The 21289-nt window shown below is 42.0% G+C and overlaps 2 protein-coding genes across 2 annotated transcripts in view; both read left to right on the top strand.

Moving 5' to 3' along the window:
- Nucleotides 1–15993, top strand: part of Il12rb2 (interleukin 12 receptor subunit beta 2) — a 59607-nt gene extending 43614 nt beyond the window's left edge. The window contains exons 10-15 of the mRNA XM_051203111.1: nt 1681–1779; nt 1870–2028; nt 6802–6939; nt 7373–7463; nt 10689–10788; nt 14927–15993. Coding sequence (XP_051059068.1) covers nt 1681–1779; nt 1870–2028; nt 6802–6939; nt 7373–7463; nt 10689–10788; nt 14927–15466 — 1127 coding nt within the window. The 3' untranslated portion in view covers nt 15467–15993. The remainder of the gene's footprint in view (nt 1–1680; nt 1780–1869; nt 2029–6801; nt 6940–7372; nt 7464–10688; nt 10789–14926) is intronic.
- Nucleotides 1–21289, top strand: part of LOC127235735 (ribose-5-phosphate isomerase) — an 877486-nt gene that overhangs the window by 721542 nt on the left and 134655 nt on the right. The gene's annotated exons all lie outside the window — the stretch shown is intronic.

Consider the following 21289-nt stretch of genomic DNA (forward strand, 5'->3'; position numbering starts at 1 on the left):
AGGATCAGGAGAAACAAATAGGCCGAATAGATGTTTATTCAGGGAGAAATAACTTACAACGTAGACAGATGAACACCCGCAGGTTCCTGGACCCAAGGATGCCTCCAGATGCTCTCCTGTACCCGTGCTGCAAGCCAGAGAGCTCTCAAGGCCCCTCCTCAGACCTAGTAACACCACCACCCCTCCCCCCAACATCCGCCCCTGTCCCCACCCCCAATGGGCGTGGTCTGTGCCACAAGTGTGGACAAAGTGAATAATATCTCACTACATATCTTCTCCACTGTCTCTGGTTTATGAACTCAAGTTGGCACCCACTTTCATCTGAATCTTATCTTGTCGTGTTCTCTTCCAACAATGATTGTGTAGTGACGATTTAGTGAACTTTTATGTAGAACACACACAATGTAATCAATAATTGTATGAGGTAAATTCCTCTGCACCCAAAAAAGACATTAAGTTGTAGTCAATTATCAGTGTAGGGGACCCAAGTGAGCCATCAGTCAGCACTAAGCACCTGATACCATAGTTACCTGTGCTTTGAAGATTTGCAAGTGAGGGGCTCAAGAGAGAGCTCAAAAGTTAAGAGCACTTCCTGCTCTCCCAAAGGAACTATGTTAGGCAGCTTACAAGAGCTTGTAACTCCAGGTCCAGGGAATCCTGTGCCTTCCTTATTCTGGCTTCCTTGGACACACTAATGCACCCTCCCACCCACCCACGCACACACATACACAAAACTAAAAATAAGATGGGGGCCAATTTGGAATTGGGGAGGGGTATTTGTTTTATTGGTTGGTTGGTTGGTTGGTTTGGTTTGGCTTAGCAAGACAGAGTTTCTCTGTATAGCCCTAGCTATCCTGGAACTTGCTTTATAGACCAAGCTGGCCTGGAACGTACAGAGATCCACCTGCCTCTGCCTCCCCAGTGCAAATGTTGAAATTTTAAAAGTACATCATGGGCAGTGTTACCATAATTTTACTGTGCTTCACAGGCACCACAATAAGGACTTTGGTGGAGGAAGAGACACTTAATTTCCTCATGACTGACAGAAAATTGCAAAGTATAGCATTTCAAAGCTAGAACGGAGCATTAACATGCCTGGAAATCACCTTAATCTTTGAGGCTGTGAGGCAACTGAGATCATCTGGAGAGGAGCTGAGGGCAGGAACCAGGGGCCGGACTCTACCACGTGCACCCCGTAGTCACAAACCGGGGTGCCATAGGAAAGTCACTGAGGTGCTATGCCGGCAAAACTCCTACAGCTCCATATAAACAGGTGACTCCTTGTAGAATGCAATATTCTGTATGCTTGTATTTGTATAGATATGTTTAAATCTTCAGTGGGCCTTCTTAAAGGCCTTAACTCCTTTTTAAGAACAATTTATCTGTTCTCTTAAATGAAGAAATTAGGCAGAGTGATCTATGCCTGAACTCTTGGCCTACGAAGTCTCAGGCAGAAGGACTGCTGAGGACTTGAAGCTAATTTGGGCTACATAGAAAGAATTCCACACAAACATAAATAAAATCCCTCACGTTTCTTGGAAGTGGTACCTGGAAGCTGGTGACATGGAAAATAAGATCCTGGAAAGCTGTAACTTAGGCTATCCCTTTATTCTCAGTGCACACTGCTCTGCTAAAAATGACTTGGATGCAGGTATTAACGTGACTCCCTTTCCCGTGCAGAGAACATCAGCCCCTATGTCTGTTATGAAATCCGGGTGCACGCACTGTCCAAGGACCAGGGAGGCTGCAGCTCCGTCCTCGGTGACTCCGAGCACAAAGGTGACCCTTAGCATCTTTCACTCAGGGTTCTGTTAGTGGTTTGCATGTGGAGGGTGACAGACACTTCTCTTGTCCCTTTTTTTCCCCCAGCACCACTGACTGGCCCTCATATCATTGCCATGGCAGAGAAAAAGGCGAGCCTTTTCATTTCCTGGTCCCACATCCCAGTCCAGGAGCGAATGGGCTGCCTCCTCCATTACAGAATATACTGGAAAGAACGAAACTCTACTGCGCAGCCTCGGCTCTGTGGTATGTGTGAAAGCCAAGTGCTGTGGGGCCTCCTGCTTAGAGGTTGGGAAAGCACAGATCGGGCAGGTCTTTCACTACACATGAGTGCTAGCTCCAAGTCAGCACTTGTGCAATGAGTTGAATTATGAAAAATAAAAGACACCTAAATGCATACATGCAAAGTTATTGAGTATGTGCTATATGCTAAGCGAACTGTTAAAGAAATGAGGTGAGTGCACCAGGCTCTCACAGCGCCTGCTCACAAAGACCAAACTAGGATGGCTAAGGCAAGAAGAGGTAAGGCGTGGGCTACACAGAGAGACACAGTCTTAAAACAAGTGACAAACAATGACACTGTGGTTTTGTTGAGCTGGTGCACAAACACATAAAGACAGGTAGGAGGTAAAAAGAAATGCAGTTTTGCGACCCAAAACCCATGGTTTAGCCTGAGATTTTTTTAAGCAAACAAGAGGAATACAGCACTCAAGGAAGCTCATAATTAGCCAGGCGGTGGTAATGAACATCTTTAATACTAGTACTCAGGAAGCAGAGGCAGCGGATCTCTGTGAGTTCGAGGCCAGCTTGTTCTACAGAGTGAGTGCCAGGATAGGCTCCAAAGCTATAGAAGAAGAAGAAAAAGAAGAAGAGGAGGAAGGGGAAGGGGAAGGAGGAGGAGGAGGAGAAGAAGAAGAAAGCTCAAAATTATGATGGCACTGATGAGGTTAAGTCTAAACTCCGGCGATTTAATGAAACAAAGTTACACTTTAGTACTAATTATATACATCCTTGAGGTTCAAAACGTTTAGATAATTTTTAACTCTTCACATCTGCAATTACCATCATTATTTTCTTGGAAGGGATAAAATACAGCACAGTTTAGATAACTCTCTTATGACCTGTAATTGCTCTATAGCTGAAAAAGCAAAACAATTATAATAAATTCTGGCTGGAGCACTATCTCAAATGGCTTCATGAGTCATTCCTTCATGTAACTAGTCACTTGTGAGATCTGATCTTCAGATCTTTGATCTAATCAGAGCTCTTCTGTTTTTATTTTTTGTTGTTTCTTGGTTTGGCCTTCTCTGTTTCATAAGCAGTTGGCTTTCTTTCGGAAACATTTGTTAGAAAGAAGGGGCATTTTCACAAATGGACTTTGGGAACCCATTCCCCATGGAGGGCTACTCTCCCAGCCTAGATACACAGGGGAGGGCCTAGGCCCTGCCCCAGATGATGTGACAGAATTTGATGATCCCCCATGGAAGGCCTCACCCTCCCTGGGGAGTGGATGGAGGGGGATGGGAGGGAGAGGGAACTGATATGTAAAATAAGATTGTTTCTAAATTAAAGAAAAAAGAGAGGAAGGAAAGAGACAGAGAGAGAGGGAGGGAGGGAGGGAGAGAGGCAGAGAGAGAGAGAGAGAGAGAGAAAGGGCATTATCATCCCTTCATTGGAGTTGTTGGCTCAAGAATTTCAGGCTGCTTGAGTGGCAGGCTCCAGAGTGTTACCATGGGAGATTTTCATGCCTCGGAACCTTAAGAAAAGTTGTCTTATCTCTTGGCCTTTCTCTCAGTTATGATTCTCAAATTAGTATTGAGAGAAAATAAAAGTTCTCCAGCTGCTCTGTGTATATTGCTCTGGGCAAAAAAAAAAGTAAATGCACACACTAAAAAAGTACTTGGGATCTTTTTCTACATGTACCTGCACCTCCAATAATTTTTCCACATCTGCCTTCTGTGAGTTGATTCATTCTTAACAGCTCTGTAGACGTACCATCATTTGCTAGCTAATTGATCACCGGGCCTGTCAGAAAAAAGAGTTCTAAGAGACCTCCTTAAAGCTGGCCTTTTCGTGGGCTATTTGGGACCCTTTGCCCCAGAAATGATTTTCCTTTCAGCAACATTTAAACCAAAATTTATAACCACAAAGATCAATATGGTTAGTTGGTCTTTGTAGCTGTTGCTGTAGATGTTGAAAATAACCTACTATATTTTGTCTCAGATCTGATGCATATAGAGCCTACACAAGGGTATTTTTAAATAAACCAAAAGGCAAGATTCACAGGCTGATTTTATACTAGTCTAAATTTCCACTTACTCCAGTAAGAACATGTTGGTGAGTAAGCCCCATTCCCTACCCTCAGAGCCTTCAGTGTTCTAGAAAAGTCTAAACAACCACCACAGTAGGATAGTGAAACCAGAAAGCACTAAATTCAAGACCCATTCTAGATGATGGGAAGGACCAAGGAGAAACAAGACACCCAGAAAGAAGATGGTCCCGACAGCAGGAGAAAAATGTTGCTGGTGCCAAGAAAAGGGGCTCAGCACTGCCTGGTTTAGGTTCTGAGTCCCAGAGATCAGAGCAAACACACATAGAAGTGTCAGATCTCTGTCAGTAGCTCTACATGGGCAGGTGAGGTGAAGAATTCAGAGTGCCTCCGCATCTCGGTGCACAGCCTGTTGTCTGGCATGGCCATACGCACTAGTGCTCCAACTGTAAGCACACCTCCCTTCTGCAAGACACATGACACTGGCTGTTCTCACCAACAAATTCTAAGCCTTCAAGGACACAAGCTATGGCGATTCCATCACCATTTCTCTCCCCTAGAGCACAGCCAGAGAGATGGAAGGTGCTCTTAGTTGAGTAACAACTGGTTGAACTCATTCCCAGTATCAGTGTTAACAGTTAGCAGCCTCGTCTTCTGGACCTTCACAGCCACCGTCTTCCAGATGGTTGGCAGCGATTACATCCTTCTAAATTCATCCCTTTATCACCCAACGGCTGAGTTTAAAATTTCCATCCACTGAGGCTTGAAGTGACCCCTTAATCTCTCCTGGGGATCACAGCCCACAGGCAGCAGGACCGGTCTCTCTTGCTTGATTTCTCTCATTACACAACTCGGGCTGTTTTGCCAACAAAACTGCTGACTCCAGCATCTCTCACCTACCCACATCTGCTACTGTTTTTGCTCTTCAAGTATGCATGTGCGAATGAATGTTACCAGCGCAGCAAACCATAGAAACCCCTCCTTTCCGTTCCAGTGCCTCATCTCACTTCCTCAGCTCAGGACATCTCACACAATTGGACAGCTGACTCCAGGCTGCCTGCAAGACGAAGAGAAGCGCTTCCTAAAAAAAAAAAAAAGAAAAAAAATGTAATCCCTTCCTTTAGAAATAGGGATCCCCACACACACCCACTTAATCATATTGCTTAAGACTGTATAGACAATTTCACCGGCTATAGCAGACCTTGGAATTTTCCACAAGATGTTTTTCTCAACAGGTTGTACAATGCAAGCGGTTGTTCTGATAGTTCCGATGAAATGATCTGCTCAGGCCTCAACCCTTCTCAGTGGGGTTGCTTCTTACTACCTACCCATAGGAAGTGGAAACGCCTGCTCTTCCTGTTACGTGGTGAATTCTCTGAGGTGATGCTGTGTGTTCAGAGCAGCCAACACTCATCCATGACTGTAAATGGACCCGTTTATGAAGTCAGGCACGGTGCTAAGTTCCCGTTTCCACTACTGCCCTCAGCATAGGCACAGGCTGTCTGAGGGAGCCCTCAGATAAGTTCTGGCTGTGCAGATGCTGGGGATGAAACCCGGGAGATTGTACATAGCAGGCCAACACTCTTGAAGCCGTAGACTACCCACTCTGGCCTTGATTTTCCAGCCCTCTCCTTTGCCTCCCACCTGCTGAGATTACAGGATTGTACCACCATACTCAGCATCCCTCCCTACCTGTTGAGGGATCCACCCTGAAACCCATCCCAGAACACTCCAGAAAACTGCCTGTTTAAGTCTACCAATACTCATGTTTCCTGGAAGAGAAAAAGCAGCATGGTACATTACTCCACCTTGAAGAGAAGCTAAAGGACTGTTAAATAAGGAACTGCAATCCAGGAGCCGAGGAAGCCTCTAAGTTTTTTTAACACTTTTATGTCAAATTGAAGCTAAGTACTGTAAGTTCAAGACCAGAGCCTAATAACTAAAATCTAAAAATGTTAAGTAGGGACTGGAGAGATGGCTCGGCAGTTGAGAGTATGGGTTGTCTTTCAGAGGATGCAGGTTCGATACCCGGCACCCACATGGCGGCCCACACTGGATGCACCTCAGGTTTCAGGAACCTGTGTCCTCTTCTGTCGCCTGAGGGCACTAAGCACACACTTGATACATAGTCATAGGTGAAAGCAAAACTCCCACACACATAAAATTAAATGAAATAAATTCTTAAATAAAAGTCTTCAAGTAAATATTTCATTAATTGCTATACTTAGATTTTTTTTTAAATTATATTATTTTAGACTGGGCAGTGGTAGCACACATCTTTAATACTAGCACTCAGGAGGCAGAGGGAAGTGGATCTCTGTGAGTTCAAGGCCAGCCTGGTCTCCAGAGTGAGTTCCAGGACAGCTAGAATACACAGCAAAACCCTGTCTCCAAAAAAAAAAAAAAAACTATTATCTTAAAAATAATTGTATACTAATTCCTCAGTAATTATAAAATAATATATATGAAAAATACAGACATAGGAAACAAAATTATTGCTTCCACTAAATAACTTCTGAGGCGAAAATAACAATTATTTCAGAATATCTTTATCATGGAAAAACTGTTTGCTGTAGCAACAAGGCCTCATAAATGACCATGCCTTATTGAAGTATTGATGTGTTGAATTTTGATGCTGTTAAAATATGCTTCTTTCCCAAATTAAATGATGCATTAAACATAGAAATAGGTGAGTATCCACATTGCTTATTTTCTTTACACAGCCATGTCTTCCTTTATCTTCCTTTCAGAAGTTCCATACAGACACTCCCAAAACTCACATGCAATAAGCAGCCTGCAGCCTGGAGTGACATACATCTTCTGGATGACTGCTCTGACTGCTGCTGGTGAAAGTCCCCAAGGAAACGAAAGGGAATTTTGTCCACAGGGTAAGAAACTAAAACCAGCCAGTCCACTGTGGACTCTGACACAGACACGTTCTCACAGCCTTTTTGATATCACTAGCGCCTTTCACTTCACACTTGACCTGTATGTCCGCCTCACTGCCTGCCTGAAGACAGTGTCAACTCATTTTCCAAAATGCAGTAGAAATATTACCCCTCATCCGGGAAGCCCTGGGGGGCCACTGTAGACTCCCTCCCACCTGTGAGCTGGGGAGCTCCTGTAGGGGTGGAATGCCTCTTAGAATATACCGTTGGGTCCCAAAGTGTCCTTCTAACTGAATTGTCAAAACTGAGTTGGCTTTGTTCCTAAACCCAACTACCCAGGCACTGTGGGTTAAGGTCCAGAGAATTTACACAAGTCCGACTTTTGACGTATTTACTAAAGATAACACAGTGACAAGATTTGCTAACTTCCTAGGCAAAGCCACCTGGGAAGCATTCATGGCATCAAGCATTTGCATTGCTGTCATCACAGTGGGCATCTTCTCAATTCGTCCATTCCGGCAAAAGTGAGTTGGTTTCAACCCCAATGTAACTCATGTGTCTATGTTATGTGTGTGTTATACATATATGTATGCACATGTGGGGAATCATGCACTCTGCATAGGAATGTGGAGGGCAGTCGAGGGTGCTGGGTGTCTTCCGTTATATTCGCAGCCTTATTCCCTTTCAGGGTCCTTTCATGGACTCTAAGCCTGACGCTTAAGCTAGGCTGGTGGGCCAGCCAGCTCCCAGGATTGTCCCGTCTCCTCCCCTCAACACTGGGTTCACGGGCACACACGGCTGGCTATAATTGGCATTTATGTGAGTTCCAAGGAAGTGAACCAGATCTTCATGGCTGTACAACAAATACTAGCACCCCAGTCCTGTAAATGTATTTTAAAAATATAAGCCATTGCTGCTATGAGTCAGGTGGATACATACATCACTGGTAGCAGAATAAATTTTTATTCAACCTTTTTGGCTGAATGTGTGCTAAATTTTTTAAAGTGTACCTTTAACTTTAAAATTCCAAACAAATATATTCAAAGTGTACATCATAGATGTATGTATATAGTTAATGAAAAATATGCTTACTGAAATACTGTTTGTAAGGAAAGTATTTCAAATAACCTACATGCTTATACTCAGTCTGACTAGATCAGTTCAGCAAAATATCACATGCAAATAACTTACTATTTATCCACTAAATATTAAATGTAATGAATGTTAGTCTTTAAATTTTGCAGACCGTATTTTTACATTTTGAAATAATGCATACACAGAAACTGTCACATAGACAGTCAAGGAGCACGCAATCTAGCTGCAACATCTGACACCCCACTAATCACCAGGGTGACTCAGCTCCTCCAGCTAACTCCTTCCTCCCTCGTCACTCCATGAAGTCCTCCCAAAGGTACAAGACTCTTCTTACATCAAGGGTATAAGAGTAGGTATGCCCCCTTGATAGGACCTCCAGACAAGCTCTCAATAAATAATCGGTTATGTGTACTCTATCAGCCTGAATCTAAGTAAGCTGAGCAGCAGATTTCCACCTGGGTAAACGGCTACTTTGGTAGCTCTGCAGCCGACAGGAACAAATTTTCTATTGTGCTACACTGATTTGGAGGACACATTGCACTGTGTCATCGTACAGCTTCTCTATGATCTCATGGCTGTGGGAACTACAGCTATTGTATTCCACAATCAGGAAAAAGGGAAAGCAAAGGTGTCAAGTCTTCCCTTTGAAGGCGCTAGAAAGTTGCACACGCCACTTTTAGTTATATCTCGGCAGACAGAACTCAGTGAGGCAAGAGTGGCTCATGCGTTCTTTTAGCTGCATTCACTGTCATCTCAATAAATCAAGATCCTGAACTGTGGAAGGAGGAGGAGATAGAATATTAAGTGGTGATGAACACTCTGTCCCAAAGATACACAATATTAAATGATGGTTATATCTGGGAACAAACTGCAGGTGACTTTATTTCTATTTATTTTGTAAAAATTGGGCTGAGAGGATAGGTATCTTTGTCACCAAGTCTGATGACAGATTGATACCTAGGACCCACTACCAAGTCATCCTTTGACTTCACGTGCATGGTAGACATGTACACCCACACCAATACAAAATTATATTTTAAATCATTTTTTTAAAAAATAATTTTATAAACATAATTTTGCAAAGGATGAGTCCTTTTTTTTTTTTTTCAACACAAAGCTTTCTTCAAATGCCAAGAAATAGGTGGCAAATACAACTAACTTGCTATTCTGCCAGTCAGCGCACTTTGGTAGCTCTACCCAGAGAGACTTTGTAAGGGGCTGGAGACGCGGTTCAGCAGTTAAAAGCACCATTTGCTCCTATAGTGGGCTCAGGTTCATTTCCCAGCAGCCACAGTGGCTCAGAGTGTCTGTTACTCTAGTTACAGGGGATGCAATGCCCTCTTCTGGCCTCTGTGGGCACCAGGTAAAACATTCATACACATATAAAGACAAAAACAAGTCATTAATTTAAAAAACACTTTGCTAGAGTTTATCTCGGGAGTCCTAGAGAATCACATCCAAGCTCTGTTACCCACCATTGTCAACAGAGTACATCAAGCTAACCAGTGGTTCTCAGCCTGTGGGTTCTCAACCCTTTCACACAAGTTGCTCGTCGGATATTTACGATTCATAACAGCAACAAAATTACAATCAAAATGCTGTGGTTGAAGTCACCTCAACATGAGGAATTGTATTGAAGGGCTGTAGCATTAGAAAGGTCGAGAACCACTGATCTAGCAGTTAAACCATAGCTGGCCGATTCATCAAAGTTTATCAATCTTTGAACAACTTTCTATTGGTTTTGACTTTTTTTTAAAAGATGTGTTTACTAATTCTCTCGTGTTCTGCCTGCCTGCATGCACACCTGCATACCACAAGAGGGCACCAGATCTAATAGACAGCTTTGTGCTGCACGTGGCTGCTGGAACTTGAACTCAGGACTTGAGTGCTCTCAACCTCTGAACCATTGATCCAGGCCTTGATTTTGTTTTGTGTTTTGGAGGCAGGGTTTCTCTATGTGACCACCCTGCCTGTCCTGGACCTTGCTTTGGACACCAGGCTGGCCTTGATCTCACCAAGAGCTGCCTACCTCTGCCTCCGAGTGCTGGGACTAAAGGTGTGCCTGACTGATTTTGACTCTTTAATGGCCAATAGTTTAAGTCATGTGCACTTACAAGCTTGAATTTTTTTCATCACATTATAAGACTTTATTTCCTCTGATCACAAAGTGTAGCCAGTTAACAGATAATTCTCTAGAATACCCTTTTTTTGGTATTTTAAATATGATTGTATTCAAGTTATTATACTACTATAGGTCCTAATTTCAATATTCATTATAATGTATTACAAACCCTGTAAATATTCTAATTAGCTTATTGGTAAGATCTCAAAACATATAAACAATATCTTCTCCTTGCTCTTCAATTCTCAGCATGTATCACTGCACTGATCACATATTTAATGTTATTTGCTGAATTAATGCATGGCGAAATAGTGAGAGACCATTAAAAACTAAGTGGAGCAAAACTTTGTAGTTTATCTAGCAAACTCTAAGTTTGCTAGATCAATCTAAGGAACTGACGCCCTGGACACTGTTTCTGAAAGTGTTTGTCTTTTACTCTCCATACAAAAGAATCCTCTGCCCTAAAATAACTGCACTGAGAGCCGGAGCCTTTGTACACATATTAAACCAAATGTCACTGTTTCATTTATAGGGTATTTGCTTCCCTTTCTGCTCTCAGACCTCAGTGGTATACCAGGACCATTCCAGATCCAGCAAATAGCACTTGGGTAAAGAAGTACCCCATTGTGGAGGTAAGGTATAAAGTCACACCGGCAGCTAGTTAGTATAGTGCTAGTGATGACCACATCTACGGAAATCCTCCCAAGAATAAGATTGTATGGGTCAGCAGAGTTGATGAGTCATCACTGTTTTCTTCTGGACTCAAGAGAAGCCCATGCATGTGAACTTCTGAAATGCATGAGCATAGGACTAACCAGGCTTCAAGCCTCCATGAGCTTCTATGCCCCTCCTCACTTCAACTAATTTCAAAAGAAGAAAATGTTTTTGTTTTGGGGTTTGTCATTTGGAACAGTACCCTGTTAATTGACTAACACAAATTCAGGCAATTGAATTTAACTTTCCCAATCCTGTTGGGAGCACAGAACGGAGAGGTAAAAGCAACCAGTGGTTTTGATTTTTGTGGGAAGCAATTATGTACAGAAAAGGCTTTAAGAAGAGATGGTTTAGCATGCAAATGAGAGCACACCGGTGATAAAAAAGCAAAGGAACTTTGCCACTGCTTACGGGAGGGAACAAGATGGGGGAATCTCTGGAGAACTGGAAGTTGTGGCATCTGAAAAGCAAGAGTAAAGGAAGCCATACACCAATCTTTCCTACTGCTATGAGCCCTGAAAGTTTGTTTTCAAGATTCTTTTGATTTACTTCCTTAAGCCTGAAGACAGTGGCCCAGCCTTGGCTTAAAGGAACTGTTCCTAGCCCACCTCACTGCAGTTTAGCATCTTTTCCAATGGGTTTGGAGGTAGCTACTTCTGTTGTTTACCGTGTGTGTATCTTGCTTGAGTAACTTGCCCAACTAACTATCTGAGTACCAAGTGCCATCATTTCATGTTTTATTACTGAAGAGTAAATAAGGTAGCTATCGAAGCAAATGCTTTTTACTTTTTTGTTTGGAGTTTGTTTTTGAGATAATGTTTCACTCTGTAGCTGAGTGGCCTCGAACTTATAGACACCCTCCTGCCTCAGACTCCCAAGTGCTGAGATTATAGGCATCATCCACCATGTCTACAACCATATTTGGAGACTTCTCTCTATTGGGGGATATCTTAGTTTCCATTAAGTTGCAATAGCAAGAATAATGACAATGATAGATGCATAGCCACAATATACTATATATTATGTACTAGTCAAGTACATAATTATAGTGCTTCATAATATATATATATACACACATATATAAAACCTACATATTATTTCCTATGTAGCATGTACTTTTAATTTCATGTATCAACAATTTATTGGCAGCTATAAGTCAGAGCATTTTCTTGATTTTTCAGAAGAGGACCAATACCAGTGATATTGGATACTACCAGTGATTTAAAAAAAAACAACGAATCCTATTGCGGTAAATAAGGATCAGGATAAACAAATAGGCCGAATAGATGTTTAATCAGGGAGAAATAACTTACAACCTAGACAGATGAACACCAGGAAATTCAACCCGATCCTCTCCTGTCCGAGTCACGCCAGCAAGAGAGAGCACCTTCCTGGCCCCCTCCGACCTCCTTCCTCAGGTCACCTCCGCCCATCGCTCCACCCCCCAATGGGCGTGGTCAGTGCTACAGAAGGACTACCTCACTACAATTCCCCTTTTAGTCTAAAGAATCCTAAATTCACTTCCAAGCAGGATATGAAAACATTGCACCTTACAACAGACCTTTAAGCACAGGATGAAGAGTGTTTCCAGTGGTCCATACCTCAGAGCTGAACACTCACTAGGGGAAGGTGTCCACACACACTAGCCCTCACTGCATGACAATGATCTATGGGAGTGTATAATGAGCCTTTGAGGTCTTAGGAAATGCCATGCTGGCATTAGAGAGGATGAGTACCAGGAATTGAACCAGCTGAGCTTGACAGTCTAAGCCTAAGACACAGTGGGAGGCAGCTCTGTGATGGGTGAAAGCACTAACCTTTACAATTGTATCCATGACCAGGAAACAGAGGCACTCAGAGATGCTACAGGCTGAACAAAATGCCAAATGAGATGCAGCATAGTGTAGAGACAGTAAAGTGGCAGAAACTAGCAGGTAAACACATTGTCACAGCAATCTGAGTACACATAAAACATGCATAAAGAAGAGACAGACCTGTATGTGGGTTTTGCACCCACTTACAAGCGTGAGGTCAAAGAGTACATGCATATAACCTCTGAACTGGGGAGGAGCCTAAAATACATAACCCCATCACCGTAGCTGCCTCTGGAGAGAAGTTGAGAATTGGGAGCCTTTTGCTTTTTATTGTGTATTTCTTTTAACTTCTGAACTATTACTTTGTAAAAATAATAATAATAATAATAGTCAATTGGGAAAAAAGTTAAATAGCTTTTAGGGGCTGGAGAGATAGCTCAATGGTTAAGAGCATTTGTTCTTGCTGAAGAGGACCTGAGCTCAGTTACTGGCATCCAAAAGGTGGCTCACAACCATTGCTAGGGTCCAGTGACCTCTCCTGACTTCTGCAGGTACGTCACACGTGGTACAGGACATATGTGAAGGCAAAATACTCAAGACACACAAAATTTAAGAATAAACGGCCTTTAAAATTTTAGTTGATGAAGACTTTGAGGCAACCCCACAGCCCAAATGTTTTGAGCTCCAAAGTACATAGATAATCCATTTCTTTAAAAAAAAAAAAAAAAATGCACTTTGTGCCTGAGGCAGAAAATAAAATTAGAATAAGATATACTTTAAAGCTCTGAAGGGAAAGGCCAAGCTACACAGAGGATCACTAGAATGGTATCTATCTTATACAAGCTAAAATCATTGCCCATGGTGTTCCTGGACCATGAGGTTAAAGGAACTTTCCCTGGGGCTTTCTAGAAGTCAGCCCCAAGGAAGTACAGGGTAGTAGTAAAAACAAACACCTTCTCCCATCCTGCTAACCCTTCCCACGTGTGGTAGCCTTGCCTTAGCACAACTGCCAAACACACATGCATGTTCCTAGACAGCCCTACATGCCAGGACCAGCTTGAGGATGATCAGGGGAGAGCCATCTTTTAAGAGAACGACGGAAGCCCTTCATGTAACTCTTGACAGTTGTTGACAGTGTCAAGCCCCAAAAGGTGGCCATATCAGACTAACTATACCAAGACTCTTGTACAACTTAAATGAGGAACTAATGGAAATGTCACATGCTAAACACATATGTGTTGATGATACCAAGAAGAAATGTGGAAAGCAGTTAATAGATACAGAAAGGAGCAGACTATGGGCTTAAATCTTTTCATATGAGGCTGTTAATGCAGGGAGCTCCACCTTGGGAAGTCCAGGCAAGTTGTGTGAAACAGTAAGATATAAGGAGAATCCAACAAAAGCCTAGTAGGACTTGGACTTGAGAAGTGGCAGTAAACTTAGAAAAGAATACACCATACAGCTGGTGGCCAAAAAATGTGGAGAAAGTTAACAGAAAAATTTAGTAATGAGTTATCAAGACTAGCTAAAGGGGAAAATCTGTTACATGAAAGCTATTCAAGTAGTCTTTTGAAAATGCTAATCTGACAAGAACAACTTATTTGAAATCATTGAATTCCAAACCCCTTAGCATGCCCTAAAAAAAGGCCTTCATGGCATGGTGATGCACACCTTTCATCCCAGCACTGGGGAGGCTGAGATCCTGGCTACTCAGGGCTACACACTGATGACACTGTCTTTAATAAAAGCCCTTCATGGGCATTCTAACCCATTTTTAAATCCTGTGTTTTCTAATACTAACAGATAGCACGGTTGGGGATGTGACTGAGTAAAGCACTTGCTTTAGCTTGTACAATCCCAAGTTTGATTTTCTCAGCAATGAAGGGTAGGGAGCAACAAACCAGGAGGCTCAATAGAACAACTTCCCTGCGCCACTTCAACCTGGCACATTCCCTCTCTCCAGAGGCTGCTCTAGCCTTGCTGCCCCACCTCCTCACCAATGTCACTAGGGGAAAAAAAAGCAAGTGGTACAGCTTGATTCTGACGGAAGGTTAAGTCTGAGCAGTCAGTCTGTCCTTGGCTGGAGACTGGCAATGACCAGAGTGGGTCTCTCTGGCCCTTCCAAAATTTAAAGACCCAGCTTTCCACCTGAGGCCGAGTCAGGGCAGGATGTGACATTTTGGAAACCCACAGAAACAGGTTGTTAATGTCACCTACATGTATGCATTCTTCCTTCTTCCAGGAGAAGACCCAGCTACCCATCGACAGTCTCCTGATAGCCTGGCCCACTCCAGAAGAGCCTGAGCCCCTGATCATCAATGAGGTCCTTTACCAAATGACCCCAGTCTTCAGACAACCCTATTGCCCCAAAAGAGGTCAAGGGTTTAAAGGTCACTCTACCCCCAAGGAAGACACAATATACATTGCCTCTAGTCCACAACCTACAGGAACTCTCACAGCTGACACAGGACAAGTAGTGAATCTATACAAGGTGCTGGGGAACAGAGAACCTGACTCAAAACTGGGCAATCTGACCAGTCCCTTGACAGTCACCCCAGTAGACTACCTTCCCAGCCATGAAGGGTATTTACCCTCTAACATAGGAGACTTCCCTCCACATAAGGATCCTCCAACTGATTCTTTAGAACTGGAGCACCAACACATCTCTCTTTCCATTTTTGCATCAAATTCTCTTCGCCCACTCACCTTCTGTGGTGAGAGGCTTACTCTGGACCAGTTAAAGATGGGGTATGACTCTCTCATGATGAGTAATGAGGCTTGATAACTAAAATGGCAGTGTGCCCATTAACATAATTACGAGCAGCACAGCACATCTACTTAGCCAGTCCCTCCTCCAGTGGTCATGTCTTTGGTACTATCAGACCTGGGTGTAGCTTCAGGACAGTGCAAACAAGCCAGCTATTTTGGGATTAGGTTAGCTTCACCTTGCTGCCTTCAACGCCAGTTTTCTCTGGGTCTAAAACCTCATCGTACAAACTAAACCTTGCTGTTTTTGTTTAACTATGGCCTGACTCAGCATCCTCTCCCATCCCACCACTGGGGAAGTCAAGTGCCTCTCTAAAATGCCAACCCTGTCCTCTCCAAATACATATTTGGTACTTTGACTTAATAAAGTATCTATTTCAAATTTGTACTTCCTTTTCTAAACTACAAAATTAGCAATGTGCCCATATAAGCCAGTTCTGTAAACTGTTCTCAGCTTGTATTTCCTATGCGGCACTAGAAATCGAAGGTATCTGTTCCATTTGCTCATAAATATCATTGCTTCTTGATGCTATTCAACTTAATTTTCAATCCTTTTCAGAGTATTAGGCTGTTACATTTCTACTCTACCCTAACTCCTGCCCAGTTGTCAGCGCTGGCATCTCTGCACCCATCAAGTGCCCTGCCTGACTGCCATGACAAGTCCACCTTCTCAGAAACAGGCCAGCCTATTACTTCTCATTGTTGACATCTTGCTCAGTTCTCTTCTAACTCCTTTTCTCTCCCCACCCTAGCCCCCAAAGCCACAGGTGACAGAGACTGTCAAGGTTTCCCAACTTATTAAGGGTTGTATGCAAGGCTGAATGCTTCTTCCATGCTTTCCTTCTCACAGCACTTTTATCTACAACTTGGCAAGATGTTCCCAATATTGTGCCTGGTCATGTCACCTGTCACCACCTGTTGGCCAATCCAGCTTACTTCCCACCTGTTCTTTTAACACAAGCTTTACAAGAGAAAACCCACATTATCAGGCATCCGATACTTTTAAGGTACATTAAGATGGGTCATTTTGCCTGAGATTTGAGAGCTCTCAATGAAGGTCAACTACTATTACTCCAAGTAATTTCTGGAACTTGTATTCTTCCCCTGACCGCCAGACAAAACTCCAAATCAAATAAAGGTTTCGAGTCTTTCATTCCTTGGTATTTTTAAATTCTAAAATATATTCCACCAATCTAACCTACTTTTTAATCCATAAAATCCCACAAACCCTAAATGCCATTGTGTACACCACTAAAGGTCATGGGAATCTCCTTGGGTTTTTTCCTTTGTTTTGAAGGTGTGAGGGCAGAATCCAGGACTGTTAGACTACTGTGTCCAGACCTCAAGTTCAAGTGGGGATCCTCAAACTACCCTGAAAATGCCCCTTTCCTAAATGTCAGGGTTTGTTTTGTTTTTTGCCTTTTTTTTTCCCCCCCTAGTCCTACCTTGCAGGCAAGTGGAATGTCAAACTTAATTTTCTCCCTTTCCTGCTTAACCCTAACCCTATCACCAATGCTTCTCAGCTCCCACCAACAGCTACAACCCCAGCACACCCATATCCTGGGGCCAGGAAAGGAAATGCTACTAGCTACTCCCGGGGTTCCATTCTTGATCTAAGTAGGGTCCACTCGAGTCACCAGAAAGTTGACACCTGTTCCAATAGCAAAGATCAAGCCCTTACAAGGTGTATTTTCCTTCTAGCCTACAGACTCATTAAGTTAACCAAAACTTTCCTTGAGAAGGTAGAACTTCCACAATGAAAACACTTCCAGATAACAGCTTTGGATGAAGACCATCCTTCTTCCCTAAAATAGAAAAGCAATTCAGACTAAAAGACATCTATGATACAGCAGCAGCCTAACACATGAGAACTTAGGTTGGATTCCCCACAAGCAGGTGAGGTAGGATTTCTAATATGAGTGATGGAAAGAATCAAATTAGAATTTATAGTTTACACCAAAATAAACTTCTAATAGTACTATAAAACCAAGACAGGTTCCTTAACAAGGCACTTATACAGGTATGAAAGACTGCACTTCAGTGACGCAAAATACTGCAATTAAATAAATGGAAACCAGGCCAGGTGGTGGTGGCCCATACCATCAATCCTTGCACAGGTGGAGGCAGACAGGTGGGAGTTTGAGGCCAGTCTGCTCTACAGAGAAACCCTGTCTCAAAAAACAAAGAAAAAAGGAAAAAGAAACAGCAAACCAAGTACTATAATTAGCAAACATTACAGAGTAGGTTAGCCATTATTAATCAGAGAAACTGTGTTAGTGGAGCAATTCTGAGGAGCAGCTGGACAGTTCAATAAAATAACTAATTCTCATCAACATAGCCAAGACCAGCTTAAGATGCCAAGAACACAGGATCTCAACAGTGAATTAAGATGGTGGTCCTAGAAAACAAGTACTGACTATCTGTACAATAACAAATACTGTGTATTTTAAGGAATTTGACCTCTAAATAAACAAAACTCTAATTAAGCTGTATTGTGCCACTGGTTTCTGCGTTACATTTTCTTTGTAGTGGTGAGAAAAATAAAACTAGTGGTCTTGTGCATGCTAGAGGCATGTAGTACTTAGCCTTTCACATTTGAATACCCCTAAAATAAGATAGGGCAGGAAACTGAAGAAAAGGCATATTACATACAGTTCAGTGGTTTAGAGCAACTTGCTCTTGCAAAGGACACAGGATATACTCACAACAGATAACTGTTTCTCCATGGTTACAGCATGTACAGTACAGCTAACATATAAAACACTCATACACAGAAAATGAAAAAAGTCTTACTGAAGTATGCACTGCTGTTGCAGGATACCAGAGTTTAATTCCCAGCATCCACATAGGACAACTTAGAACTACCTGAAAATCTGGCTTGGGGTGGGGGAACACTATACAATGCTTCTGCTTTCAACACTAAGTGAACATGCCCATACACTGCACCTGTCTATGTAGATTCAAACTCTACTACTGGTACCAACTTCTGCATATTTGCTTCTATTGGTATGATAAAGCTTCATGGACCACTATCAAAAGAAGCTAGGAAAGGAGTAGAGACCATGAACAAACACAACGTGTTTTCAGCACTCACTTTCCAAACTCCCACACAACAGCCCATTAGCTTTGAGCATGTTCACAATCTTACCCAAAGCCACAGGGCCAGGTCTGTCAGTCACAGCAATATTCCATTCCTGGTACCAATTTATGTCCTAATTGCTATTGTTGCTGTGACCAAAAGTAGACTAGAGAGCAAAGCGTTTGTCTTACATATAACTGAAGCAAGACACCATGTTCAGCTTGCTTTTTTTTTTTTTTAATACAACCTAGGAATACAGGGGTGCCCCCCCCCATCATTAGCCAAGAAAATGTCACCACAGATTTCATTACAGGCCAATCTAACACAAGCAATTCCTTAGCCATTGAGGCCCTCTCTTCCCAGACAACTAACTCCACTTATGTCAAGTTGACAAACCAAAAAAACCTATCACACTGATAAACCATGCTGTTTTCCTTGGGAGGTCTGGGGAGCTGGCTGCAAAGGTAGATCCTTGCTATGTAGTAAGACTGACCCTCAGCTCAACTTTACAGCCTCCAGTATCATCAAACCCAGAATGCCTCTGAAACAAAATAATCTTCGACCTCCTAATTCCACCTAGTTTATACCTCTTGAAGTGTGGCTTAAGTTATTTAAGCCAAAAAGCGATGTCTTAATCTTGTGCCATGAATACACTTTTCAAAATAAGTCTTTTATTCACTCTAGTTATCAGAAAATGGATAACCAAGCACCACTATGAAGACTGATTCTCATTAACATCTTAAAATAACTCAAGAATATTTTCATTAGCACACTGGAGTGCAGTGGCTCATGATTTTAATCCCATCACTCAAGACCTGCCTGGTGTTTGACTACATAGTTCATAGACTGCATCCCTGTTTTTAAAAAAACTGCAATACCTTCAAAACTGAATATAAGCACAAAAACCCCTACCATATTCATTTGCTAATCTTCAGATTTAACCATCCCTTTCACTAATATGTGGGATTCTCTAAGATTTCACTTAGAAACAGAATGTATAACTTATTCCATCTCAAGGTAAAAACTACTGACTACTTGTTTTCATTCCCTAAAACTGTAGTGAATATCGGTTTCCATAAATCTATGACAACTCAGGTTTTAGATTCTTTTCAATTCCTATAAACAATCAGAAAATTGTTTCTATCTCTCCCATCTTCCTCAGGGTGGTGAGTGCTTTAACATCTGCAATGAACTTTGTCGCATCTAGGCTATCCTGTGACTAGGAAGTGCTGGTAAAACTTCTCAGTCAAGTGTACTGGCAATATCCTCTACTTCAGGAAAAATTATTTCTACCTCTCGCCTTTTAAAATGACATGCATGGAAGCTAGGTCTACCTATCACTAATAAAAATTTAACCTAGATTCTTTCTGATATAGTGACAGTGTCAGTTTTTGAAGGCATAGTAAACTATTATGGACAAACAAACGAACAGTAAAGCGGGATACATACTGCATAACTGAGAATATGGATTCAGCATCCACCTTAAAAGCTGACAAGAGGACAATGAACCTAACCCAGGTATCCCCTACAGCAAAGCTGTCTAACATTATGATAGGTGTTAACACCCAAGTAAAGCCCTCATGAACAGACAAGGGATACAATTAAGAGTATAGAAAATCAAGTGGAAGCTAGTAAAAATTCTGAAATTTAGGAATAATATGCAAAAGAGCTGCTAAGCATGGTAATGCTTACCTACAAAAGAATGCTTATCTACCCACTCAAGAAATCCAGGCTGGAGACCCAAGTTTCATTCCAGCTGCGCAAAAGCATGGTCTCTAGAGAAAAAAAACCACTCAAATTCCACCCAATTGCCTATCTCTAAAGATACATTTTATTTCACAAATCATGGAGACCTAAGCATGTTCATGTATGTAATGGGAGAAGGCTATCACACATCTTCTTGAGCCTATTAAAATTCATTACTGAATTACCAAAAGCCCCACCCACCCACCCCCGGTCAAAAACTTTGACATAAGCTGCAAACTGCCACCACCAAACATAAGATCTCTGTGGATTCCAGGTATAAAAGAATCTTTGTAGATGCTCTAAAATTTGGGGGAGAAAAAGATAGCATAGTCATCTCAATTTGGTACTCACTGGCATTTAGTCCATGACAAAATCCTAGTCAAATTAACCTGGCTTTTATGGATTTTTATGTGTATGAAAATAAATTTCTAAAAATTAGACATTAGCACCAATTCAAGCAATGCAAGCTAAATTATCTTGTTTTAAGAAAAGCAAAATCAGGGGCTAGAGTTGTAATTCTAACTCTAAGGAATCTAATATCCTCTTCTGGACTGACTGGGCATATGAGCTCTCACACTCTCTTCACATTAATCTTTAAAAAACCAAAAATAAATAACAAGATAATTGCCTCATTTTTAGACTATGGGTAAGTTAAGTGGCTACCAGATAGAGACCGTACCCAACCCCAAACTTTGGATTAAAGTGACAGAAGTTTTTTTAAGAGTAGCATGACTTAATAAATACTTAGAGGTTAAATTTTTATTTTAAAGGAGCTTTTACATTCCGGCCTGGGATGATCCGAACAGCAGTCAGGAAGGGAATAGCTAGCAAAACCTCTCACACTTCGGAAAGCAGCCACTAGTTTCTCCCAACAAAACCCAAAAATTTGGGTTGAGGAATGCATGGTAGCAGAACATGTGCCTAGAAAACACAAACCCCTAGCACTTTAAATCAGCTTTAGAAAACTACTGACAATTATCTTTGCCAATGCAGATAAATTACTAAGGCTGTTCA

Source organism: Phodopus roborovskii, unplaced genomic scaffold (genome assembly GCF_943737965.1).
Source record: "Phodopus roborovskii unplaced genomic scaffold, PHOROB, whole genome shotgun sequence".
In the NCBI taxonomy this organism is placed as follows: domain Eukaryota; kingdom Metazoa; phylum Chordata; class Mammalia; order Rodentia; family Cricetidae; genus Phodopus; species Phodopus roborovskii.